The sequence below is a fragment of the Chiloscyllium punctatum genome, chromosome 42 (genome assembly GCF_047496795.1).
Source record: "Chiloscyllium punctatum isolate Juve2018m chromosome 42, sChiPun1.3, whole genome shotgun sequence".
NCBI classification, from domain to species: Eukaryota; Metazoa; Chordata; class Chondrichthyes; order Orectolobiformes; family Hemiscylliidae; genus Chiloscyllium; species Chiloscyllium punctatum.
Window position 1 is genome coordinate 29,552,556 of NC_092780.1, and position 27,578 is coordinate 29,580,133.

General features: G+C 38.8%; 1 protein-coding gene across 2 annotated transcripts in view; it reads left to right on the plus strand.

Annotated features, from left to right (window-relative positions):
- Positions 1-27,578, plus strand: part of spop (speckle type BTB/POZ protein) — a 126,954-nt gene that overhangs the window by 93,705 nt on the left and 5,671 nt on the right. For both annotated transcript variants that reach the window (XM_072561728.1, XM_072561729.1), the window contains 4 exons: positions 6,936-7,113; positions 10,472-10,527; positions 11,209-11,331; positions 20,015-20,157. In XM_072561728.1, coding sequence (XP_072417829.1) covers positions 6,936-7,113; positions 10,472-10,527; positions 11,209-11,331; positions 20,015-20,157 — 500 coding nt within the window. The remainder of the gene's footprint in view (positions 1-6,935; positions 7,114-10,471; positions 10,528-11,208; positions 11,332-20,014; positions 20,158-27,578) is intronic.

The following is a 27,578-nucleotide window of genomic DNA, read 5'->3' on the forward strand; positions in this document are numbered from 1 at the left end:
CATGGCTTTTCTTTACAGCCTATTTTAAATAAAAGCACAGCATTAGCCAACCTCCAGTTTTCCGGCACCCTTACCTGTGTCTATCAAATGATGCAAATAGCTCAGCAAGGGGCCCAGCAATCTCATCCATGGCTTCATATAAAGTTCTGGGAAAGAGCTGATCAGGTCCCAGGGATTTATCCACTTAATGCATTTTAAGACACTCTTCTGGATTTGGGCACTTTTCAAGATTTCACTGTTTCTTTCCCCAGGTTCTGTAGCTTCCATAACCTTTTTCACGGTAAACACTGATGCAAATACTTGTTTACTATCTCACCCATCTCCTATGGTTCCACACGTAGACGGTTTGTTGATCGTTAAGAGGTCCTTTTTTCTCCCTCATTACACTTTTGTTTCCCTTAATGTATTTGTAGAATCTTTTTGGATTCTCCTTAATCCTATTTGCCAGAAATATCTCATGTCCCCTTTTTGCCCTCTTGATTTCCCTCTTAACTTTACTCCTACTAACTTTGTACTCTAGAGATTCATTTAATACTAGTTGTCCATACCTAACATCTCTCTCCTGCTCTTCCTTAACAGATCCTCAATTTCTCTAGTCATCCAGAATTCCCTACACCTACCTACCTACACCTGTTCATACTAACAGGAACATGCCATCTCTGAACACTTGTAAACCTCATTTTTAAGGCCTCCCACTTTCACCTGTCCCTTTATCTGTGAATAGCCTCTCCCAAACCACTTTTGAAACTTCATGCCTAATACCATCAAAATTGGCTGCCTTCCAATTTTGAACTTTAACTTTTAGATCAGGTCTAACTGTTTCACTGTTTATGATCACTGGCCCCAAACTGCTTCCCCATTGTTGATGTACAATCTCAATAAGGTGATTATCCCTTTCCTATTTCTCAGTTCTACCCATACAACGTCACTAGATGTTCTTCTTAAGTATAGCCATCATATAATCGTAATCGATAATGCTGCATCCCCCTCCTCTCTTGCCCCTCTTTCTATTCTTCGTATGTCATGTGTGACATGAGCTATTAAGCTCCCAGACCTTCCCCTCCCTGAGCCGCGTTTCTGTATTAGCTGTGATATCCCAGTCCTGTTTCCAACCATTCTGCATTCTTGTCAGGCCTTTTGCATTGAAATAAATGCAGTTAAATTTATCAATCTTTGTGACTCATGTACTTATAGTTTGCTTATGTCTTTTGTTTTTGAGAGGTTGCATATGGAACCATCTCATTTGGTGCCTTCATTTCTGAACAGCATTCTGAAGAAGAGCCACATTGGACTTGATGCTAACTCTGATTCTTTCTCGACAAATGGTGCCAGACTTGCCAAATTTCTGAATCACTTTTTCATTTTGGATCTCCAGCATTGACATTTCTTGGAGCAGACTATTTCTTTGCTGGAATCTGCACAGAAAGCAACCAATACTGGAGATCACAGCGGGTCAGACAGCACCCATGGGGAGAGAGCAAGCTAACATTTTGAGTCTCTACTCGAAATGTTAGCTTGCTCTCGCTCTATGCGTGTCATCTGACCCACCATGATCTCCAGCATTGGTTGTTTTCACTATTGACATTTCTTGACTTGGCCAATCTGTTTCTTTTCCAAACCCAATCCCAAGTTGTTCCTGTCTTCCTTGGATCTCCATGCTTAAATCTCTCCAATCAGATTTCTGCCATAGTACCAAAAGTCCTGTTTGGAAAATCACAAATATCCTGTGTGACTGTGCTCAAAAGTAAATCTTTCCTCCTTGTTGTTCTCCACCTGTTTGCAGCTTTCAATACACCCTATCTACTACCTGTACCTCACTGCTATCAAGTATTAGTGCTACGCTATCCTCATCCTTTTAGAATAACAGGATCACCGAATTGTTACAGTGCGGGTGAGTTCGACTCACGTGTCTATATTGGCTCTTCAAAGTATTAATACCCAGTGCCATTGGTTGCCTTTTCCCTCTACCCTTTCTCATTGTTTTTGTTCAAAAGATTATCCAATCTTCTTTGGAATATTTCTGCTGGATCTACCTCTAAGCCCAATTCCAGGCAGTGCATTTGAGACCGGAATTAGTTTATGTAAATCTTTTTCTTACATCACACTTGGTACGTTTATAGCTCATTTTAAATCTGTAGCACCGTGTTCTTGATTGGAAATGCGTAGACCCCTCATGCTATTGAAAACTTCTGTTAGATCTCTTAGCTGCCTTCTCTCCAAGGAGAACAGCCCAAGCTCTCCAATCTTTAATTGTACTGAAGTTTCTCATTCCTGGAACAGTTTTTGTAAATACCATCTACCTACTCACAGTGCGTTCAGATTCTTTCTATAGTGTGACATCCAGAGCTGCATTTAATGCTCCAGCTAGCAAGGTCTAACCAGTATCTCATCAGTTCATCGTTACCTCCTTGCTCTACCTCTAATGCAGACCAGGATTATGCTTTATTAACTACTCTCTCCACCTGTTCTGCCACCTTCAGTGATCTATTCACACATACACCCAGATCTCTTTGCTCCTGCAATCCTTTAAGTATTGTAACCCCTATTTTATATTGTCTGTCCAAGTTCTTCACACTGAATTTCATCTGCTTCCAATGTGCCTAATCCACAAATTTACTTACATCCTTTCAGAGTTGTGCACTATTCTTATCAGTTTATAATGCTTGTTATTTTTGTACTATCCAGAAATGTGGAACTTTTCTCCTTCATACCAGGATCTGGATCATTATTATGTCGGGAAGCAAGGGTCCCCAATATCAATTCCTGGGGAGCTTCCCCACTACAAACCTCCCTTCAGCCTGAAAGCTATTGACTGACCAATATTCTGTTTCCTTTCACTCAACAACAATTTATACAAAATTGACTATCATTTAATTCTTGAGCTAATTTTTTTTTTGCAGACCTGATGTGTGGCACTGTAGTGAATGTATTTTGAAAGTCCATATACACCACCTTAAGAGCATTACCCTCATTAACACTTTGTGTTAGTTCTTCAAAGAAACTCCTAAGTTAGTCAAACAAATTTGCACAGGGAAAATCATATGTTGGTTGTTCCTAAACAACAGTTTTCCATTTGACTAATTCTGTACCGAATAATTGCAAAATCTTTCTATGACAGAGATTCAATGAGTTTGCAATTGCTGGGCTTACTCCAAGTTTTTTTGAATAAGGGCATGCTGTCTACAAGTTTCCACTTTCTGGCACCTCCCCTAAGTTTGTGGCCAGTAGTGTGTAATTTCCACACTTGTTTCCATCAGTCTCTTTGGATGCAGTCCTGATGCCTTGCTAACTTGAAGTTGTGATTGACTATCCAAAATTTCTCTCCATCAATTTGAATGCTTCTGGTGACTGAGTTTCCTTTTCAGTCACAATGCCATGAATATAACATAATAAAGATACAAAAGCCTCTCATTGACATAGTCATGACCTCTGTGCACAATTTGCCCTTGAATGTGGATTAAAGTTGGCAGTTGCAGGAAATAATGTTGTGTTCTTATTAATAGGGCAAGCTGAATTACTACAAATTACTGAATATGAAGTATGAATTGAGGCAGAATCGAAGAAATTTAGGTCTTGTCTATTTCTTATGAATCTTGCAATGTTTTTTTAAAAAAAGCTTCACTTAGAGCATGGGGGTGGGAAAAGGAGAAAATAGCTTTGTTTGAACCCTAACTTTTTTAGGGTATCGTTGCAGGAATGACTGAATCTGCAATATAAAGGCCTACCTATATTTTTTGAAACAACTAAAAATTGTACTACTTTATCAAACAAGATAAAGCTAGTTGTAAATGAAGCACAAGAGTCATTCTTATTATCATTGCGTAACCACATGTTATTTGTTTGCCTGCAGAATAGACAAAGATGTAGCACCCTTTTGACATAATTCCGAAGAATGTAGTCTGTACAGAGATTCCTCAACATCTCTCTCTCCTATAAATGTAATAGTTAAATGGGGCATTTAGCAAAGTCAATAATGATGGGAGTTGTCACCTGCTTTCTGTTTAAATTCTTCACTATTATTTTGAAAGATTATCACACATAGAGCTTAGTGTTAAACTTCCTTGTACTAGAATGTTAAATCTGAAAACATTTTTAGTAAAACAGATTTGCGTTTTCTGTATGCCTTTTGCATACTGTGATATCCTAAAGCGCTTTATGGTGAAGGTTGTTGTGATGCAGGAAACCAGGCAGCCAATTTAAAAATAGCTAGCTACTCCCATAGTTGCGCAGTGATAACGAGAGAACCCGTCTGTGATACCGAATGATGGATTAGTTGTATTTGCCAGTATATTGGGATAAATCCATTGAAGATCTTTGAAACCGTGTTATGGGACTTTAAGATTACTTAAGATGGCAGACGGGGTCTCCATCGAGCGTCCCATATAAAAATGGCATCTCCAGTGGTGGTGTTCTTACTCATTTCTTGGTTATGTTCCAATTTTGTGTTGGAACTTGATTTTTCACTTCAGGTAAGTGGACGAGCAACTGAGCCAGAACTTTATCAGTGTGTTTTACTTACAGGTTTACTTGTAACTGATTGAAAAACAGCTTGAGGTTTCCTTGATAATTTTTTTGAATGTATAAGTTGTATGAACCAGGTTCCATTCAGTTTTGTTTCAATGCATTGTACTTTTTTTTTGTGTGTCGCATGCATACCATCTTAAGGTCACCTTCCGAGTTCAGGTTCATACACATCCATGTGAATTTAGAATGAATAGTCCTGGATTTGTTTAAAATGTTTTCAACGAACAGTGTTTCAGAAAAGTCTGTAGTAATTTTTTATGCATATTTTAACTATTTTACAAGGTTGATTTGTAGTATTAGTACAATTGGAACACACTTTTTTGATGAACCAGCAGGGATATGTAAGTTATGACTTCCTTAAAACAACTTCCACAGAAACCTTTGTGAAAACAATTGATGGCAATGTTTCTTTTTATATGTCAGCATCCTAGTCTGCTTGATGGTGAAGCCATTCATAGATTTTGGGGTAAAGTGTCTGTATAATTGAGGATAATTTTCAAAATGCAGTTTTTGTTCTCTTTCTAAATAGTTCATGGAGGAAAAGTGGTTGAAATTACTTTGAACCATAAAATGTTAAACCAAAGTTGGAATAGTGTTTACTAAAGATGCATTTATGTTTGAGTTTCCCAAAGGTGCAAAGCATTTTTACTTGGCTAGTGCTGCTACACCTGAGTGCAGAAGCTTGACACTTATGACTTCTGACTTTATCACTTCCTACCACACCAGGTTGATGAAGGGCTTGTGCTCCAAAAGCTTGTACATTTCAACTTATGTACAACTTATACATTTCAAATAAACCTGTTGAAGTCTAACCTGATGTTCTGTGACTTACACAAAAGTTGTGTTTTAGGAAGCGAGCAACTCTGTCCATTGACAGTATCAGTATAGCAGCCTAGATTGTCTTACATGGGACCCAGATTTACCAGCATCCAACTTACGAAGATTATACTTGTGAACATGATCCGGTTTTTCTGTTAATTTTATGGATCCAACATGTGAAAATTCACTTATACTTAACGGATATTTTATACTGTATTGTGTTCTGACTTGCATATAGATGCCAGTATACTTCACAGCGGGTGTTAGTCGATAGCAATTTCGTCCAATTATTTTTCCCTGTTTTTGACATCTTAAATCTCTTGTAACTTGAATCAATTTTTTAAAAATAATCTTTCACTATTAGAGATTGAACTGTTATATAGCTTTTGAAGACTGGTTTTGTAAAGATGTGAATTTATATTTTCATGTTTTGATTAGCCATTATTATAAAACAAAATTAGCCTTTCCATTCAGAACTTCTGCAGCTCTTTTTTAATCTTGAACCATATTCTAGGCAGATAGTAGTAAGTTATATTCAGCCATTTTTGCAGAATTCAGAGTGGAGAAAGCCACAGCATCAGACGTCAGCTATGTCAAAGTGAAAGAAGCTTTATTTTTGCACTTGTGACCATATTTGCCCAAACTTCCACATCTTGACTAAGTTCTACACCATTTTAAACAGTTCGCATACATTCTATAATATTAGTCAATTCCCTAGCCAAATATATCCACTAGCTAATAAGGTTCAAATCAGTACTGTTATAATATCTGAACAAAGCCAAGCTATATATAATCATTGCACATAAGTATCATTAACCTTCTGTGATGGAAAGTGTACTTGATTGTTCCTTGCCTTAAAAGTGTTTATGGTTCATTTTCATAAATAAAGATGATTGTTTGCCATATATGCAAATTTAGAAGTGATTATTAATCCTTCCATTCCAATTGTTGAATGTATATGTTAGAATAGTATGCCTTTCATTTGATGAGCCATGCCAGAATAAAATTCAGCTCTTTATTCAAAAGATATTTTTGTAATTCTTCACTATTTTCTTATCACTGACATTTTGAATGAATTTACTTAAAGCTGTTTAAACTAGTATCTGCATGAGCTGGAAATTAAGCTGAGAATTATACAATAAATCATTTTTTGAAAGGCCATAAAAATATTTAGTCATTTCGATTGGAAATTACTTGAAGTCAAAATCATACTGTTTTTGTAATGTGCACATTGCTTTTTCAGTTGCTTTCAAAGTTGAATAAATTTTGAAGGCCATGTCAGTAATGCTATGGGGCATACTCTTATATTGACTTTTGAATTTATAAGAAAAATGGCATTTCAACAAATCGATAAATTATCAAAGTAAGAAATGCATTGTAATTTTTCTGTGCCCTTTTAATTTGTGTTTTATGTGTGCACCCTGACTGTTTATAATTTTAGTGCAAAGTGTATGCTTTTTACAATTTGGCATTAATTTAGCACTGGTGGAGCTGCATTTATTTTAAGTAATGCTGATTGGTACTTAATCTGGTATCAGTAACTGTGTATTGGTGCAACATAATGGGTTTGTATTTTTTTACTCTCTCTCTAGGTGAGTGTGGTCCAGGATTCTGTGAATATATCAGGCCAGAACACCATGAATATGGTGAAAGTTCCTGAATGTCGCTTAGCAGATGAACTTGGAGGATTATGGGAAAACTCTAGGTTTACAGATTGTTGTCTTTGTGTCGCTGGACAAGAGTTCCAAGCACACAAAGCAATCCTTGCAGGTTTGGAATATTCTTGATGTCCAGAGCTTTTAATAAAAATCTATGTAAAGTTTGTATCAAATGTCTCTTTTCATACAAAATGTATCAAATGTTTTGTTTTTTGATCTTCCACCATTTTACAAAAAACGCAGGATTCTGATAATCTGATGTAAAGGCAAAGAATGTCACATTTTAGATCAGCATGTGAAAGAAAAATGTGTTTTGTGTGTGGCAATTGGTCAAAGTCGGCTCTTGGGTTATAAAAACCCTTTGTTTGCGTTTCCTGTATGCAATTAAAATGGAATCAAGAAGTCATGTACCAAGGATAGAAATGAGTTGTATAGGATCAACTCATGCAGCAATGATTTAGTCAAACAATTCTTGATGGAAGTGTTTTATCAAGCATTATATGCTATATTATTTAGATACTTCTTGTTAGTCAAAGCAAATTAAATCCTTCATTATGTTCATAATTTTCCAAATAGCTTTGAGCCACAGCCATTGACTTTTGATGGAATTAAATGCACTTATCAACTTTATCCTTGTGCTTCAGAGGTATATTGTATGTCATATTAAATCTTCCTCTGAAACATATGCTGTTGGGCTCCTTTCAATTATTTCAGTTGTACAACTGAATGTAAGTAAATTTCATGTAGAACACCCATTTGCTAACTTTGCAGTAGAATTGAGTGTGATAGGCTGCTTTGCATCATTCATGTTTTGCATAATCTGTGGAAGTCCAGTCTGGCAGTTGTTCTCTTTTCTGGGCAAAGTCAGAAGTCCCACAACACCAGGTTGTAGTCCGACAGGTTCAATTAAAATCACAAGCCTGCACTTCACCTGATGAAGGAGTAGCACTCCAAAAGCTTGTAATTTTAAATAAACCTGTTGGTCTACAACTTTGTGTTGTGTAACTTCTGACTTTGTCCACCCCACTCCAACACCTCCACATCATGGCTACCTCTTCTGGTGTTAATGGTAAGGTGCCCCCATGTGTGGTTTTGGCTTTGAGGCATGCTCACATGTGGTGTTAGCTGCTGACACCAGTAGCTGAAAAGCATTGCGCTGGAAAAGTACAGCCAGTCAGGCAGCATCTAAGGAGCAAGAGAGTTGGCGTTTCGAGCATGAGCTCTTCATCCTGCTCCTCAGATGTTGTCTGACCGGCTGTGTTTTTCCAGCACCACACGTTTCGACTCTGGTCTCCAGCATCTGCAGTCTTCACTTTCTCCTTGCTGATACCAGGAACCTGGTGGCCAAAATTCAATACCTCCTTGGTAGCATTAAATCACACTTTTTCAGGACAGAAAACCTGCTTTACTGAAGACCATATAAACGTGTCAGGACTGTTGTTTCCACTATCTACATAATTCTTAGGACTAGGGAAAAACTCCAGTTGTGGGGCCAGCCACTCACCTATAACCCAAAACCAAAATACCTTGGCTTCACTCTTGATCAGAAGCACGTCTAAAAAATCAGAGCTAAGTTCAGGATGAAAGCGAATCTTTTGGAGAAACTGGCAGGTCCTACCTGGCACAGAATCAACCTGTGCAGAGATGTTATGACACATCCCTGGACCAGGTAGAACTTGAACTTGGGTTCCAGGCTCAGAGTTAGGGATACTACCACTCTGCCAGAAGACCCCCCCCCCCCCCTCAGCATGCTATGCTGTGCTTTATTTGTCCTGGTCAAACCAACAGCAAAATGCTGCTTCATGACTTCTTAAATATTCCCTGCAGGAAGCCAAAATAATTAATTGGGGTATTTTTCTGTACTACCATATTATTTGAACATCCTGGCATTCACTGTGTTGGGAAAGATAAATCCTTCTTACAGCACCACTGACTGATAGCTAGTGAAGCACTCCCCTGAAACAGATCCTGAGAAAAAAGCCACACACACATGTGAAATCTTGTGTTTCTTGCTGGAACACACAACGACAGCAACCCCACCTTTTGCTATCACATCACTTGAGTGAGTGACTGCATATATCACCAACCACCAGCTGGTAATTAACCCGATTGATCAAGTCAGTTTTCAGTCTTCCACAGAAAATTTGCACAACACTCAATCACTTAAGGACTGACTAGTGAGGATTTCGCATTCGCTGTATAATAGGTACATGAGGTCCAGCTCAAATTGGGTCTGTGGGCATCCAAGGCAACCTATTGTCCACATACTGCACTTCTGCTCTGGGACGTGCTTTCTGGATTGTATCTGAATACTACACAGTGCGGCATCTGGAACTGTTAAACCTCCATAATGAGGTATGATTACTTCCCCAGCCATATGAATAAAAGCTATTTTTGGATAGGTGGTCAGCATTTGGTTAAATGGGTGTCATTCCAGTTTGCTGGTTAGTTTATACAAAGAGTATAAATGTGAGCACAAAGTTATTTGCTCGTGGTAGTATCTGATGGCCAAACTCCATAGTAAAGTGTGTGTGTGCAGGGCTTCAGGATTTCAATTAATTTAAACTAAAAGCAAGCTGGTTGCTGTTTCATTTGATGACTTTAATGTCCTGATCTCTCTGAAAAATTGCCTGTAAATGTTTATTCCCAAATGTAGTTTTCTCCTTTATTTTATAAGTATGCATATTAGGGACATACTGGAGGACTGTCACTTGAGCATACTTTCCGTAGCCATTGCAATGTTGGCAGACAGATTGATTATTAGCCAACCAATTCTTACTACTTTTCATCAGATGTTTTGGAAGTGCAAGAGTTTTCTGATCAACCATATTGCAAAAGTAACAAAGTTACTGCAGTGCTTTACTAAGCATAATTTTGGACCAATTAAATTGAAATCCATGATAATCAATGCCCTCTTAGAGCATGGTATCTGAAGAGAGAGATGTGATGGATTAGTGTTATGCACTATTAGAGATTTTGATCTAGCTGAGAGCTACCAGATTTATTTAGCCTTAGTATTGATAACCTAGCTGTATTATGTCATGTAAGATCAGACATGAAAACTGTGAAATTCATTGGCTTGATTCCGTATTGTGTGTTTTAATTCTTAATTGGCATTGTTCCTTCAGTTGGAATTTATGCTTAAAACATTTTGACCCCCACACATCTTATCATGTGGTTTGTTCAGTACTCTGATGCTTAGTGATTGATTATAACAAATCCTTTACATTCAAATATAATGTGAAGGATTCAATATCAAGTGGCAGTCTAAATCAGTCTTCAGATTTTGAACTTTAAAGTTCTGCAAAGCGAATGTGCATAAGTTTATTTACCTAGGTGTTGCATTTTGTTTACTTTCACTGTAAATATTTAAGCAACTTCATTTGGTGTAGTCAATCGCAGGTAGATAATTGGAGCCTTAATGCTTAAATTAGAACAGTTAAAGTTAAAACAAATATCTTTACTTTTAGCTCGATCCCCAGTCTTCAGTGCTATGTTTGAGCATGAAATGGAAGAAAGTAAAAAGGTATGTATGTATAATATGTACTTTGTAATCAGAAATAACTAACATTGTAATCCATTTAGTGCATGCTCAATGTTATTAACTGTGCTGCAGTCAATGGAAGAGAAAACATTTTGATTGTATATAATTTTAAAGCTCCATTTGTGCTAAGATAGTTTGAAAGTGCAGGTTTGAAACCTGCTGTGATGAGTTACCACATTGAGTAACCTTGTGCTTTGACTTCATTTTTGACATTAGCTCAGCCTGTGTGCAGACTGCGGGTCCATTATGCTGTGGATTGCTGTGCTGCATGTCTTAGCTCCCCGGAAGATTGCATAATGGTGCATGCAAAATATTTTTCCTTTTTAATCCTTCCTTCCTTTAAACTTTTGAGGCAAGATTTAACACTGAAGTGTTTCATGTCTTTTGCAGATTTTGACTGAGAGTCAAAAAGCTTTTTATTTTATCTAGCAGATTTGTTTTTAATGTTGGAGTCATGACGTGTACCTGGGAAATGTTGTGGAACAACAGAACAATAGTATTCATTGTGTAAAAGTGTAATTACAAAGGACAGAAGTCATGTTTCATGCTTCCAGAATGCCCTATTTTTGTTCTTTTTAAAGGTGTTATAAAAGAAATGTGGACAATGAGCAATAATCACAAGATTTTAATTAAAAAATCTCCACCCCCTCTCATTTTCCACAGAATCGAGTAGAAATTAATGATGTGGAGCCTGAAGTCTTTAAGGAAATGATGTGTTTTATTTATACGGGAAAGGCACCAAATCTTGACAAAATGGCAGATGACTTGCTTGCAGCTGCTGATAAGGTGAGTGAGAAAGCAAGAAACTAATGCGAGTCAGTAGTTAACTAGTGAACAAAAGTAGTTTCAGTTAAGTTGAAATTAGAGTACTGGAAGTTACTCATCACTGGTATTTGTACCTACTCTGAAACTTAATATTTGTGAACAGATCTTCATTTGTCAGAATGAGTACAGGAAGTCCCTGGGTTACGAACAAGTTCAGTTCTTAAGTCTGTTCGTAAGTTGAATTTGTATGCAAGTGGGCATAGTTATGTACGGTTCACATCTAGCGTCAGTTAGTTAAATGTTTGTCTTAGTATAAATTTTACCAAAAAAAATCTTTTAATAATATAGTAATAAATATAACTACAGTATAATATTCAATGTGTGTATAGGTATTTAAAAGATTAAAGAAACTTATCTTAAACTGTTTAGATTGAAAAGATAATGATTAAAGGTTAATACTTACACTCGTTCCAATCGATGCCATGCATACTGGAAGGGGCCTGAATGAATAATTAAAATGACTTTATTAATTGGGTAATAGGCCTGATGCGTAAGGGGATGGGCCTGCTGCGGCTACAGGAGAGTCGGGGTCTGATTCTGAAGTCAGTTCCTTTAAAGTAAACATCAAGGGTGGCTTGAACAGATCTTTTCCTTTTCTCATTATAAATGGCCTTGTAACAGCTGAGGCCATTAAATGTCTAGTAAATTTTCGTGAATCTCTCTCTGAATTAGGATCTTGCTGCTCTAACTTTGCCATCCCTGTTTCAATGAGGCGAAAGGCTTCAGCTAACTCCTTTGCCAAAACGTCTTGGGTTCTGGGGTTTCTTGGTCCCAGCCTTTTTCCTCATGCTATCATCTGCTGCTCCAGCTCCATAAGATCCTCATTGGTAAGTTCCTTGGCATGGGATTCAAGCAAGTCTAAGACATCATCTCCTTTGATGTCTAACTGCATTTGATTTATTACGAATACGAACCACAGCTTGCCTGGCTTTGACAATGTCCTCAGTTGTGAACTCTTTAAAACCATCTGCGAATTTGGGTGCAATTGACCCGGACAATCACAAAGGCCAACCATCCATCCATAGAAACCAACTACCAGGCCCGCTGTCAAGGACAGGCTGCTAGCATTTTCAAAGATCCATCCCACCCTGGCAATGCTTTTCTACAACTTCTACCATCGGGGAGAAGGTACAGAAGCCTGAACACACACCAGCCGATTTCAAAACAGTTTCTACCCTACAGTTTAGAATACTGAATGGACTCTCAAACTCTTAACATTCTCCTGTACCTATGTTTTTGTTTTGCTGCTGTTTACCTGTAATTTACTTATCTATGCTATTTAACTATGTAATTTGCCTGTATTGCTCGCAAGGCAAAGCTTCTCACTGTGACTCGGTACACGTGACAATAACTTCAATTCCAGATTCCTTTCATGTTGTTTCTTCACTTCTTCCCAAGAATCTTCAACGTTTTTGATGCCATCGTAGATGTATTTCCTCCAGAACTCCGTTTAAGGCCATTTGTGTCATCATGGGTCGCCCTGATTGTTTGTAAGAAGGTCCGGTGTAAATAATAAACTTTTTTAAAGGAAGCTATGATTCCCATATCCATTGGCTGAAGTAATTATGTGGTTTTGGGTGGTAATTAAGACTACCTTTATGTTAGGGGTGAAGGTCATCTCAATATTTGGATGTCCGGGGGCATTGTCAAGCACAAGGAGAATTTTGAAAGGAATTTTCTTGGCCAAGTGATTGTTTTTGCTCCTGCTGCTGAATACTTTCAGGAACCAGTTTTCAAAGGGAGCCTTTGTTACCTAAGACTTTGTGTTTGCCTTCCAAACAGGAGGAGATACCTTGATGATTCGACTAAGTGTCCTCTGATTTAGGGAGCAATACACAAGCATAGGCTTAAGCTCGCAATCTCCACATGCGTTACCACCAAGCAGTAATATTAACCTATCCTTGGATGTCTTATGCCCTGGAGAAGTTTTTTTCCTCTTTTGAAATGTATGTCCTTTCAGTCATTTTTTTTTTCCATGTCTTGTCTACATTAAATACTTGCTCAGGCACAGAACCTCCCCCTTCAATTTTTTTTCAACGTTTCAGGAAACTCTTGCAGTCCTTACATTGGCACTCGCTGCTTCACCTTGCACTTTAATATTGTGTAACTTTATCTTCCCTTTGAACTAACCCCTACTCTCAACAAATTCTTCATCGCAAGCACCTTGACTTGCTGCATGTGTAGCTTTCGAATCACTGAAAAGGCTTCAAGCCTTTTCTCGCACTAAGCCAAGGCTAATAGGAATATTATGCTGATTTTGATCCTCTAACCAAACTACCAATCGCCTTTCCATTTTGATAATTAAGCCACTGTGTTTTAGTGATAATTATCACTTTCGATGGGACAGAGCCTTGTACATGCTCCATTACTCTCCTCTTGTCCTTTATAATTGTCTTGATCGTTTACTGACTGTAGCCTAACGCTTTTCTAATGTTTGTTGGAGTTTCAACTCTTTGATTGCTTTACTATTTCCACTTTCATTTCAGTTGTGATAGTTTTCCTTTTCTCCGATGCATCACCCACATGCAACAGATTTACACTTTGAAGCCATGATTACGAGGGTGTAAACACACAAAAATTCAAGCCATAACACAATGCACCCAACAATGTTTATGCGATCCTACTTAAAATGTCAATGATAGGGTAGGTTTTACAATTGGGGGAAGGGTAAATACGATGCTGTAAGACAGGATCTGAGGAGCATAAGTTGGGAGCATAGGCTGTCAGAGAAGGATGTCGTGGAAATGTTGTGCTTTTTCAAGGGACAGATACAACGTGTCCTTGATACGTATGTACCTGTCAGGCAGGAAAGAGATGGTCATGTGAGGGAACCCTGGTTGACGAGGGAGGTTGAATGTCTTCTAAAGAGGAAGAAGGAGGCTTGCATAAGGTTGAGGAAACAACGTTCAGACAGAGCGATGGAGGGATACAGGATAGCCAGAAGGGAGCTGAAGAAAGGGATTAGGAGAGCTAAGCGAGGGCATGAAAAATTTTGGCGGGTAGGATCAAGGATAACCCCAAGGCCTTTTATGCATATTTGAGAAACATGAGAATGACTAGAATGAGGGTAGGTCCGATCAAGGACAGTAGTGGGAGACTGTGTATTGAGTCGGAAGAAATAGGAAAGGTCTTGAATGAGTACTTTTCTTCAGTATTTACAAACGAGAGGGACCGTATTGTTGAAGAGGAGAGTGTGAAACTGACTGGTAAGCTAGAAGAGGTACTAGGAAGGAAGATGTGTTGGGCATTTTGAACAACTTGAGGGTAGACAAGTCCCCCGGGCCTGACGGGATATATCCTTGGATTATGTGGGAAGCAAGAGAGGAAATTGCAGAGCTGTTGGCAATGATCTTTTCGTCTTCACTGTCCACGGGGTGGTACCAGGGGACTGGAGAGTGGTGAATGTTGTGCCCCTGTTCAAAAAAGGGAATAGGGATAACCCCGGGAATTACAGGCCAGTTAGTCTTACTTCAGTGGTAGGCAAAGTAATGGAAAGGGTACTGAGGGTTAGGGTTTATGAGTATCTGGAAAGACACCGCTTTATTAGGGACAGCCAGCACGGATTTGTGAGGGGTAGGTCTTGCCTTACAAGTCTTACTGAATTCTTTGAGGAGGTGGCAAAGCATGTGGATGAGGGTAGAGCAGTGGATGTAGTGTACATGGATTTTAGTAAGGCTTTTGGTAAGGTTCCCCATGGTAGGCTTATGCGGAAATTCAGGAGGCATGGGATAGAGGGAAATTTGGCCAGTTGGATAGAAAACTGGCTAACCGGTCGAAGTCAGAGAGTGGTGGTAGATGGTAAATATTCAGCCTGGAACCCAGTTACAAGTGGAGTTCTGCAGGGATCAGTTCTGGGTCCTCTGCTGTTTCTAATTTTTATTAATGACTTGGAAGAGGGAGTTGAAGGGTGGGTCAGTAAATTTGCAGAAAATATGAAGATTGGTGGTGTTGTGGATAGTGAGGAGGGCTGTTGTCAGCTGCAAAGGGACTTAGATGTGATGCAGAGCTGGGCTGAGGAGTGGCAGATGGAGTTCAACCCTGTCAAGTATGAGGTTATCCATTTTGGAAGGACAAATAAGAATGTGGAATGCAGGGTTAACGGTAGGGTTCTTCGTAAGGTGGAGGAGCAGAAGGATCTTGGGATCTATGTTCACAGATCTTTGAAAGTTGCCACTCAGGTGGATAGAGCTTGTAAGAAGGCCTATGGTGTATTAGCGTTCATTAGCAGAGGGATTGAATTCAAGACTCGTGAAGTGATGTTGCAGCTATACAGGACCTCGGTTAGGCCACATTTGGAGTACTGTGTGCAGTTCTGGTCGCCTCACTTTACGAAAGATGTGGAAGCTTTGGAGAGGGTGCGGAGAAGATTTACCAGGATGTTGCATTGAATGGAGAATAGGTCGTACGAGGATAGGTTGAGAGTGCTCAGCCTTTTCTCATTGGAACGGTGAAGGATGAGGGGTGACTTGATAAAGGTTTATAAGATGATCAGAGGAATAGATAGTAGACAGTCAAGAAACTTTTTTCCCCGGGTACAACAGTGTTACAAGGGGACATAAATTTAAGGTGAAGGGTGGAAGGTATGGGGGGTGTCAGGGGTAGGTTCTTCATCCAGAGAGTGGAGGGGCATGGAATGCGCTGCCTGTGGGAGTGGCAGAGTCAGAATCATTGGCGACCTTTAAGCGGCAATTGGATAGGTACATGGATGGGTGCTTAAGCTAGGACAGATGTTCGGTACAACATCGTGGGCTGAAGGGCCTGTTCTGTGCTGTATTGTTCTATCTGTTCTATGATGGCGTGGTGTTGTTCTCCCTCGGGCCAACAACCCACTGAATACAGTATTTTGAGTGTCAAGCAAAGTCGTCCTCCTATTTGTTAGTACGGACCATTGTATGTAACTCAGTTTTTTGAAATAGGCTTTATTGAGGTAATTTTTTAATCAGGCATTCGTAACCCATGTGTTGATTTGCAGACATTTTGTCCCCTGTCTAGGTGGCATCTTCAGTAATTTGGAGCCTTCTGTGAAGCACTGCTGTACTGTGTCTTCTGGAATTTATATGGTTTCATTCCTGCGGCTTCCAGTTGCCGGTTCCTGTTTGTTGTAGTGACCGGTATATTGCGTCCTGGTAAATGCGTATGTTAGTCTGTGGATGAGTGCCATGATTCTAGGAATTCTCTGGCTGTCCTATGTTTAGCTTGTCCTATGATCATTGTGTTGTCCCAGTTGAATTTGTGGTCTCTGTCGTTTGTGTGCTGTTACTAGGGACAACGGGTCATTGTGTTTAGTGGCAAGTTGGTGTTGCTTGTTAGTTTGTGTAGTCTTTGCATGGAATCCTGTAAATTACATTTGTCTTGCACATGATGGGTGTAAGGTCTTTTGTTCTGATGAGTTGTCTGAGAGTGGCTCTCTGTTTATGGGCTGTCATGAATCCCATTGGTCGGAGAAGTCTGGCTGTTGGTTCAGAGATAGCATGGCTAGTGAGTTAGGTCGTGGCATGTCCTTGTCACATTGTTTATCTGGTAAGCATCTGCAGATGAAGTTGCAGAGATATCCGTTCTTGGTGAATACTCTGTAGAATTCCTCGAAGCATAGCACTCCTCCACGGACACTATCAGCAAGCACATTGGATCCACGTCAATGGACTCTAGATGCCTAACAGGCAAACATTGTGACAAGGACGTGCAATGACCTAACTCACTAGCCATGCTACCTTACATTAAAAAAGTCTCTGAACTGACCGCCAGACTTCTGACCATTAGGATTCATGACAGCCCATAAGTCAGCAGCTAGGCTCAGACAGCAACTCACCAGGGCAAAGGACTCTATACCCATCATGTGCAAGACTGATGTAATTTAGAGGACTCCATGCAAATACTGCACAAAACACTAGAGCAAATAGGCAGACAACTAACAATCCATCCACGAATACCACCTAGCCACTAAACGTGATGACCAATTGTGCCTAGTAGCCATACAAGATGACAGGAACCGCACATTCGACTGGGACAAATCAATGATCATAGGACAAGCTAAACAGAGGACAGCCAGAGCATTCCTGGAAGCATGGCACTCATCACGGGCTCTTATCAATAAGCGCATTTTCCTAGACCCAATATACCGGCCACTACAACCGGAAGCAGCAGGAATGGAACAAAATAAATTCCAGAAGAGAGAGTACAGCAGCACTTCATAGGAGGCTCCAAAGCGCTGAAGATGTCACCTAGGCAGGGGACGAAACATCTGCAAATCAACTTCCCAGCTCAGCGGGCATATGCGCACCCATGAGTAATTCTATTCCTTGAATGCGTTTGAGTGCGAATTTTTAAACATATTTTCAAGGCACTGCGACATCTTTAAATCCAGATTTTATTTGATTAATACTTAATTCCTTGTCATAGTTGTCAAGTTGTGGTGCTAGTTAAAAGATTTGTTCATAGGCTCATCTCTGACTTGTATGTTACCCAGTGTATTAATCTAACCAGTATTATATCCAAAATAAGGTGCTTAATTGTTAATGTTAGATCACCAAAAACGTTTGATTTGTTGCATTATAGATGGTCTATATTTTGTTAAAATATTAATTTTAGAATGAATTTTAATTGTTTTACAGAAGATGGCAGCCCCTCTGAACAAATTGATCCCCTTCATCCCTAATGTATACCAGGAATTTAAGCTGGTGTACCTTTTGGATATAGTGTATTCAAGTTAAATTTACTTAAGATAATTATCATTCCAAATCACAATTACGAAATCCTCGCAATGCTTTTGAGTAATCTTCTTGATTAAATGATGTGTGATGACTTCAAAAAGGTCTTAGCCAGCCTATGCATAATAAGCAATGTGAAACAAGAACATGAAATCTCAAGTTCTGCTGCATTGTTATACATTAGATCTTTTAGAACAGTTTACTTCAAATACAGAGAAGAAAAATATTATCTATTTCTAACATATTAGATGAATGAATGATTAACCTTTTAAGTCCTCTGGCTATTTTTCGAAATTCTGGCTTGGATGTTTTCCTGTTACTTTTGAGTGCTTTTTAAACTTGCATGACAATGTCAGGGTTTAACCGTTAGAGGATAATGAATTTGCCCACTTCTCAACCACTTCAAAGATTCTGATTCCAGGCAGTGTGATCCTAATTGAAACGGCACATTTTGCACCACATTGCCATCTGGTGCAAAAATAATAAACTATTAATAAATGCCTTTTCTATCTGGTCACATTAATAAGCTTTAAAATAGAACTTTTATTTTTGCTACTTGATGCATTACTCACTTCCAATTCCTTGACAGTTTTGTTAACTTGCTGGTCTCAATCATTTGCATTTTAACAAACTCTATTTTGCTAAGTCAGTAAATGTGGTACTTGAAGCGAGAAGTTTCCGTTTCACAATACTCCAGACATTCTTCTGATATTTTGAAATGATGCTTTAGAAAGCAGTTTCCTTTGTGTCTTTCAAGACCGCCATCAGAATACAATGTTGGGGAAGTTCTGTTATTTTGTACAATTGGTCACTGCAGCCCATGTTGCTTTAACATATGAGATGAGACACAAACGAGAATTGCATTTCTTGGAATACTGAACTTTTAAGGTATATGAGCTAATGTCTAAAGTTTTCAAGATATTGTGGGAAAATGTGTTGATTAAGAGAGACGGTGCTGTTGTGAAGTTTAAGACTTGCAAGCATGAACTACAGCCAAACCTTTTGGAAGGAAAAATTTTTTAAAAATCATGTGCATAGAATGTATGGTAGAAGTTTAAAACACTTCCACAAATGGTGATCAGTACTAGATAAATTATTAATTTAAAGTTACGATAGACTTTTGTTAGCCTATGGCACTAATCAGTATGGAACAAAAATGGTCAATTGGGGTTTGGTCAAAGATCAATCATAATGATAAAATAGATTGAGGTTAAAGGTTTATGCCTTTTCTCAAATTAACTTGGGTTGGTTTGTCATAGATACTAGGTGACACCAGCTCCAGTTCTAAAAATTATTTTGAAGGTTCTAGTAAGACTGTGTTTTAAGTCATCTTTTTCAATGTTCTGCTTTAGTGTTACAGATATAATGGGGCTGGTGTGTGCACTTTTCACTGGGACTTGAATTGAAAGTCAATTTGCTTGACCCAGTAGATGTCATTGTTGGAGTGGCTGCTCCAAATTCCGATTCTTGCTTGCTCTCCACTTCCTTACTTGAGTTGTCTCTCGTGCTTGCGCAATTTGTCCTCAAGTCTTTGACTCACCTGCTTCTGTCACCCGGTTCACTCTCTTCTCCCACTGTTTCAGTACCCAGGTTCAGACAATCCGTGCTATATCCCATCCCAGCTTTCTCTGTCACCTGAAGTTCAATGCAACAACCATAAAGCAAAAGAACTTGGAAATTGTATTTGATTTTTAATCAGGTCAGGTAATCATTGCCTCAAAACAAATCTCAGATTGTACTGACAAGTGTGCATTTCGGAATTGCAAAATCTAGATTCAGAACTTCAGTTTGAAGTGCGAATGTAGCTTGGGTCTGACTAAGATAAAGGGTGTGCTGTCATTTTTGTTTTCAATTGAATGTATTTTACAAATGGCAATATGATTCTTAAAACTTGCCTGGTCTTTTGTTTCTAAATGATGCAAATTCTATTGTTTCAGTATGCTCTGGAACGTTTGAAGGTGATGTGTGAGGATGCTCTTTGCAGCAATTTGTCTGTGGAAAATGCTGCAGAAATTTTAATTCTGGCAGATCTACACAGTGCAGATCAACTCAAAACTCAAGCAGTAGACTTCATAAACTAGTGAGTACTAAAATTCAGTGCTATTGCAAACTTGAAATTTCAGTTTTTGGTCAACTGTCACAAGGTCAATACCATACCCTGTCATCCCCGTACTCTGAGTTCAGGCTGCTTCTCTCTTGAATCTTGGATGAAATGAATGTTGGATGTCCCAGCTGCAGATGGCTCATAGTTTACAGTAACTTGGTTGTCATCTTTGGCCATAAAAGTAGTCAGTGTATGATGTAAAATCTCACTAGGTTCAGCTAGTGTTAAACTTCTGAGGTCAAGGCTTAGTAAACTTTAGTTGCCATTTAAATTTTTTTGATGTTGGCATAGAGTGCTCAAAGTGGAGAAAAGTCTTGTTCTCCTTTTGTGAACCTTGCCTTTGTGAGCTCAAAAAGACAAACATGGAGTACCAAATGCCTTTGTAAAATTGCAAGTTCTTGATGTCGATATTGACTTTTTCCTACATGTGGCTTTATATTTTTTCGTGGTTTTTGTTTCAAAATTTGAAGTAAAAGTTGATTGTTATCATTCCACAAAGTTTAGCTGCAAATCCTTGGAAGTTTCAAATTGGTATTGCCTGATTCAAAGCCTTATTCTTCTCCCCAAATTTTGAGCACCATTTCTGAAGTGTTTGTAGTCATGATTTATAGGTTACTTAAATTACTTTTTAGACACTGCAGTTTTTAAACATTATCAACAGAATTTCAAGCTTACCCAGACATCAGAAGATAGGGAAAATTCTACTGAGGCATTGCTTAAATTCTTTGTATATGTTACTGATAGAAGTTTTACAGCTTAAGAAATAAATGGTTCTGAGAAAACAAAAAATTAGGTAACAAATATACAGTTAGGGGGCAATCTGGACCAGGTATCAAATGTCATGTGATTTTTTTTTCCATCGCCTGTATGACACTTTGATCTTTTATTATAAATGCTGTGTCCTATGATTCTGCCCCACTAGCTACCTGATGAAGGAACAGTGCTCTCAAAGCTTGTACAGGTGCACAGTCCTTTATCCGAAATGTTCGGGATCAGCTGATTTTCGGAATTCAGAATTTTTCGAATTTCAGAATAAGTGACAATTTGATGGTGAAATTTTTAAAAGTCTTATCGGAGGAGCAGACTGACTGAGTAAAACGAGCCTTGAGACAGAATTGAGGCCTGAAAGAAAACTTCGCAAAAAAAACTTTCGGACTTCAAAGCTTTTTGGATTTCGGGATTTCAGATAAAGGATTGTCTACCTGTACTTTCAAATAAACCTATTGGACTATAACCTGGTGTGTGATGTTTAACTAAGATTTTAGTTCTAGTCATTACCCTCTAAAACAATCAAACCATCCAGTAAGCAAGACACAAATAAACTAGTAACTTCAGCGTTTTTTAAAATGCTGTGCTTTTAGAAATTGGAACGTTTACCCACTTTTTTTAATATGTGCCTGGAGTAGCATTAGGTAAAAGTGGTTATAAAACAGCATGGAATATAACTTAGTGGTGCTTTTTATAAATAGGTTAAGAAGGATTTTCAGCGGTGAAGATTCTTTTCTGGGATGAGATGCAGAATGGATCTGAAGAATAATTGGAGCATTTTTCTTTTATGTCTGTTGGAAATGGGAGTGAAATGACTGCTCATGGTTTCTTTTAATAATTCCACTTCAGTATGAGGTTTGATGGCAATGAGGAGCAGTAAAATACTTGGTGTTGTACAGAGCACAGGAGGATCTTTCGGTGAGAAATGTATTTGGATGAAAAGTTTTGTATTTCATGTCTCTTGACTGGCTTGATGACTGTCTAGCATTAGATTGGATGTCATTGGATTTCCCTGCTTGGATCAAACTATCCTTTTTTGGTACAAGTTTATCTGTTCGATCCCATTTTGTTTAGAAATACAAATCTATCTTTAAATCCAGCAGGCTTTTAAGGTCTAAGAATGACTGATGTCCTTAAGGATATGCACTTTTTTCTCCATTTGCCTCTTGTCTATTTCTCTCATTAAAATTGTGCACTAATTTATGTGGGATACTGATGTTGCGTATTGCTGAATGTTTTGAGGGGATTCATGTTACTGATTGCAATGCAGTTTCATAACGATCTTGACATTATATGAAAATTCCATATTAGCAAGTGATGTGAAAAAGCAACACTTTTTTGTTGTGCATTAAATTATGCTGTAATGGAGGTTTAAGGGATTTGCAGTTGAGTTTTCAAAAGTAATGCTTTCAGCTGCTTGGTTTGTGACCTGCAGGTTAGGTTTTGTTGATTAGATTTCAGTATTTCTTGGTCACTTATTAGTTGGGGAGAGTAAAGTGTACATGAGTTCAATGATTAAAGACTAAGTACCAAAGGTAGGTGAGGGTTAGGATGTCTCAAATGATAAACAGAAAAATTGAAGCAGTTAAAAATCATGCAGATAAACTTATTTAAAGTACCCCATTTTTAAATTTGTCTGATTTTTCTTTATGTCGAGAATAGAATGTAAAATCTGGACTTTGGGTACTTTTCAAAGTTTGTTTAGCTTTTACGCTGTGATCACTAATCTGTTACTGCATTTTGCAACCATCTGGTTTTGTTAGAATGCCATAAAATACACTCGAACCTTACTCTGTTCAACACAATTGAAGAGACTATGTTCTTGATTGCAATTTTAAGTAGATCTACCTTCTGATGTTTTCTGTCCTGTAGGCAAAAAATCAGAATACCTGATTAGAAATCAACTATTCTTAGCCAGTTTTCCTTCAAACTGTACATTGGGGATAATTAGGTCTTCTCAAAAATCAATCTGAGTCATGGATTCTTGTATTGCATTGCTGAAAGTTGCCCAGTAATGAAGGATTCTCAAAGAAGTATAAATTCCATTTTAAAGTACTACTGTGATCATCTGACTTTGGAACACAATCTAGGGAGCAATGAAGTTCTGATATTAATGAGAGCCTCTTCATACAAGGAAAAATGTTGATGCTATGCTGGAAATTTAATGGAGTTTAATATTGAGTGATATCTGTGGTTAGCATAAAATTACAGCCATTAGGTATATGTTGCAGTTTTTCTACAGGAACTTGACATTAATGAAGACTGATAATTATTTTAAAAAACTATAAATTGCTACATATTTTGTCTTTACAAAGTGAGGTAGCAGTGCTGCAATGTAACATTATTTTCAACCCTGAAATGTTGCTAGTATATAAAATTATAATATACCAGCCCAAAAAATGGCCAACTGAAAGTATTTGAAGAATAGGATCTCAAACCTCTGAGGATGAAAGCCATTATTTACTGGACAGCAGTAGTACACATGCTCTTGTATGCCTTGAAAACTTGGGCAACATACAGTAGGTATTTGGGAAAATTGGAGAACTGTCACCAGCTCCATCTTCACAAGATCCTCCAAATTTGTTGACATGAAATGCAGACTTAACAGCAGTGTCCTTTGAGCCAGTATGCCCAGCATTGTGGTATTAATCACTCAAAGCCAGCTAAGCTGGGTAAGACTTGCTATTCATTCAAATGGTATGACACTAATCTTGAAAGCAACTCCTCTACCTGGAGCTTCTACATGTAATGAATGTCTGAGGACATTGACACTTCTGGAAAGTCCTCATAGCATCCAAAAAAAGGCTGAACATTCCCACTGCTCATGCCAGTGCCTGGTGTATGATTGATCAACATGAAGGTTCATTTGGCAAGGCACTGGCCAGATTGAGAGACTTTGTGAGCACACAGACACAAAATTGAGATGATTATTGTTGTTTACCTAAATATGGTGAAAAGTTTTGGTTGTGTGCAGTACAGGCAGATTGTACCATACAAAATGCATTCAACATTAGAGCAAAGAGTGCAGTGCTACTGCTGCAGAGAAGGTGCACAGATTGAGTTCAACATTAAATTTTAAATTTCAGAGGTCCATTCAACAGTCAAGTAGGTTGAGAAGTTGTAGATGTCAAAAAAGTCACCTAACAGCTCATCTCCATATGACCCTTCAAGGCATCATCAACCCTATATGGGGCATTGTGTACAGCTTGGTTTTGAATTTCAGTGATCTCTTGAAGTCTATTCAGTGAAGTGGAAATGACTGCTACTGGATCCCAAGGGACTGCCTAATGTGAACATAAACCAACCCTTTACAGAAAGAAACTGATACTTTGGGGCAAGACTGTTTACTTTTGAATATTAATTTTATAAATTAGTGCCTATAGTGGTAGTCATTAAACAAATACCTATTCACACATAGTTAGATCTAATCCAGTCACTTACTATCAGTCGCCACACTAGCAAAGTAATGGGTAATGTCATAAGCGCAAACATCAGCTGCTTCATCAAGATCTTCCTTCCATCATAAGCTTAGAATTGAGGATATTTCCAGATGATTACATGATGTTCAACAACATTCATGACTTCTCAATACAGAACCAACATGTCTCTTTTCGCCAATACCTGGTCTGTTATTCACACCTGTAAACGCCAGCCGATGTTTATCTTGATCAAGGGCAAATCTGTAGCTTTGTAAACTGTTTTGTATTAAAGGTTGACAGCCTAACGAAGGGATGGGCAAGGTCCTTCTCAAACCATGTAGGCTATAGTAATTTTTCCTTTAAATAAGAAAGTCTTATTGGTTCCTACTAATAAGGACTGATTCGGGATAGTCAACATGACTTTGTACGTGGGAAATCATATCTCTCAAACTTGATTGAGTTTTTTGAAGAAGTAACAAAGAGGATTGCTGAGGGTAGAGTGGTAGATGTGATCTATATGGATTTTAGTAAAGTGTTCGACAAGGTTCCTCATGGAAGACTGATTAGCAAGGTTAGATCTCTCCGAATACAGGGAGAACCATTTGGATACAGAACTGCCTCAAAGGAGGCAGAAGGTGTTGGTGGAGGGTTTTTCAGACTGGAGGCCTGTGATCAGCGGAGTGCTGCAAGGCTTAGTGCTGGCTCCACTACTTTTCGTCATTTCTATAAATAATTTGGATGTGAGCATAAGAGGTATAGTTAGTAGTTGACACCAAATTGGCGATGCGGTGGACAGCGAAGAAGGTTACCTCAGATTACAACAGGATCTTGATCAAATGGGCCAATGGGCTGAGGAGTGGCAGATAGCGTTTAATTCGGATAAATGAGAGGTGCTGCATTTTGGGAAAACAAATCTTAGCAGGACTTCTATACTTAATGGTAAGGTCCAAGGGAGTGTTGCTGAATAAAGAGACCTTGGAGTGCAGGTTCATAGCTCCTTGAAAGTGGAGTTGCAGGTAGATAGAATAGTGAAGAAGGCATTTGGTATGTTTTCCTTTATTGGTCGAGTATTGAGTAGAGTTGGGAGGTCATGTTGCGGCTGTACAGGACATTGGTTAGGCCACTGTTGGAAAATTGCGTGCAATTCTGGTCTCCTTCCTTTCAGAAGGATGTTGTGAAACTTGAAAGGGTTCAGAAAAGATTTACAAGGATGTTGCCAGGGTTAGAAGATTTGAGCTATAGGGAGAGGCTGAACAGACTGGGGCTGTTTTCCCTGGAGCGTCGGAGGCTGAGGGGTGACCTTAGAGGTTCACAAAATCATGAGGGGCATGGATAGGGTTAATAGACAAAATCTTTTCCCTGGGGTGGGGGAGTCCAGAACTAGAGGGCGTAGGTTTAGGGTGAGAGGGGAAAGATATAAAAGAGATCTAAAAGGCAACTTTTTAAAGCAAAGGGTGGTACGTGTGTGGAATGAGCTGCGAGAGGAAGTGGTGGAGGCTAGTACAATTGCAACATTTGAGAGGCATTTGGATGGGTATATGAATTGGGAGGGTTTGTAGGGTTATGGGCTGGGTACTGGCACGTGGGACTAGATTGGGTCGGGATATCTGGTCGGCATGGATGGGTTGGACCGAAGGGTCTGTTATCATGCTGTACATCTGACTCTATGACTCTAAAAGGTCAGGAACACCTAATTTACTGCTGAGATTGATCAGATTACATGCAAAATGGAAGACTGAGTGTTGAGTATGTTGGGACACATTGTTTATGGATTTTTGCAGAAGAGATAACAAAATGAAATCCATGGTAGTAGTTTTCACATTTTGTGAAACACTGACATACATCTCCTTGAATAATTGTGACATTGATTTTGTGCTGAGTTCCATAAAAAAAGAGGCTGCCTTTTGTTTCTTTTGGAGTCATTGATTGTGTTTGGCTACATCAGTTTATCCAGGTATCTTGGCATGGCCATTTGCCTTTGATTGGGACTTGTGGAAATTTGTTACACGTGGGGAGAAGGCCCTAAAGGCTTCTGTTGATTGAAACCATTTCCTTTTATGAAATGTAAATATAAGGAGGGTTATACTGTGATATGCAATGCTGAGGGGAAACTTTAAAGCCTATAAGAACAATGTCCAAGTTTCTTGATGGAAGCACATTTTCTAACTGAGTGCAGTAAGCAATCAACTGAATATTTTGGAATAGGCTACCCATGCTACCAGTGACCCTATGCTGGCCAGAATAGAACTGGAATGTGTCTAGGAGGTACTCTACGCGCTACAGTGTGTTTCCAGTGCCCCCACCAGCATTTGGTATTTAGAAAAAAAGTTGCAGAACCTGTCTTGCCTGTCATGTGGAATGTGTCATATGTTATTTGAAGTGGCTTTTGTGTGTTTGGAACTTTATATCTGGGAAGAAGTTTATGCTTTTTTTGAAATTAGAGTTTTCAAATTTTAGTGGGAATATCTAAGATAGGCTAGTATTTATGGTAAAAAGTTCAGTAATTTTGAAAGTAGTTGCAGCTAGCCTTATGAGGTCATAGATTTAGAATCACAGTCATAGAGGTGTACAGCATGGAAATGTCCCTTCAATCCAACTCGTCCATGCTGACAAGATATCCTAAACTAATCTAGTCCCGTTTGCCAGCATTTGGCCCATTTCTCTCCAAACCCTTACTATCATGTACTCATCCAGATGCCTTTTTGAATGTTGTAATTGTACCAGCCTCCACTACTTCCTGGCAGCTTATTCATTCATGCACCACCCTCTGCACGAAAACTCTGCCCTTTAGGTCCCTTTTAAACTTTTCTCCCCTCACCCTAAACCTGTGCCCTCCAGTTCTGGACTCACCCACCCCAGGGAAAAGACCTTGTCTATTTACCTTATCCATGCCACTCATGATTTTATAAACCTCTAAGGTCACCCCTTAGCCTCCAATGCTCCAGGGAAAACAGCCCTAGCCTATTCAGCCTCTCCCTGTAGCTTAAGTCCTCCAAGCCTGGCAACATCCTTGTAAATCTTGGCTGAACCCTTCCAAATTTCACAACATCCTTTAGATAGAGAGACCAGAATTGCGAACAACATTCCAACAGTTCTCTAACCAGTGTCCTGTACAGCCACAGCATGACCTCTTAACTCTATAGTCTATGCTCTGACCAATAAAGGAAAGCATACCAAATGTCGTCTTCACTATCCTATCTGCCTGCAATT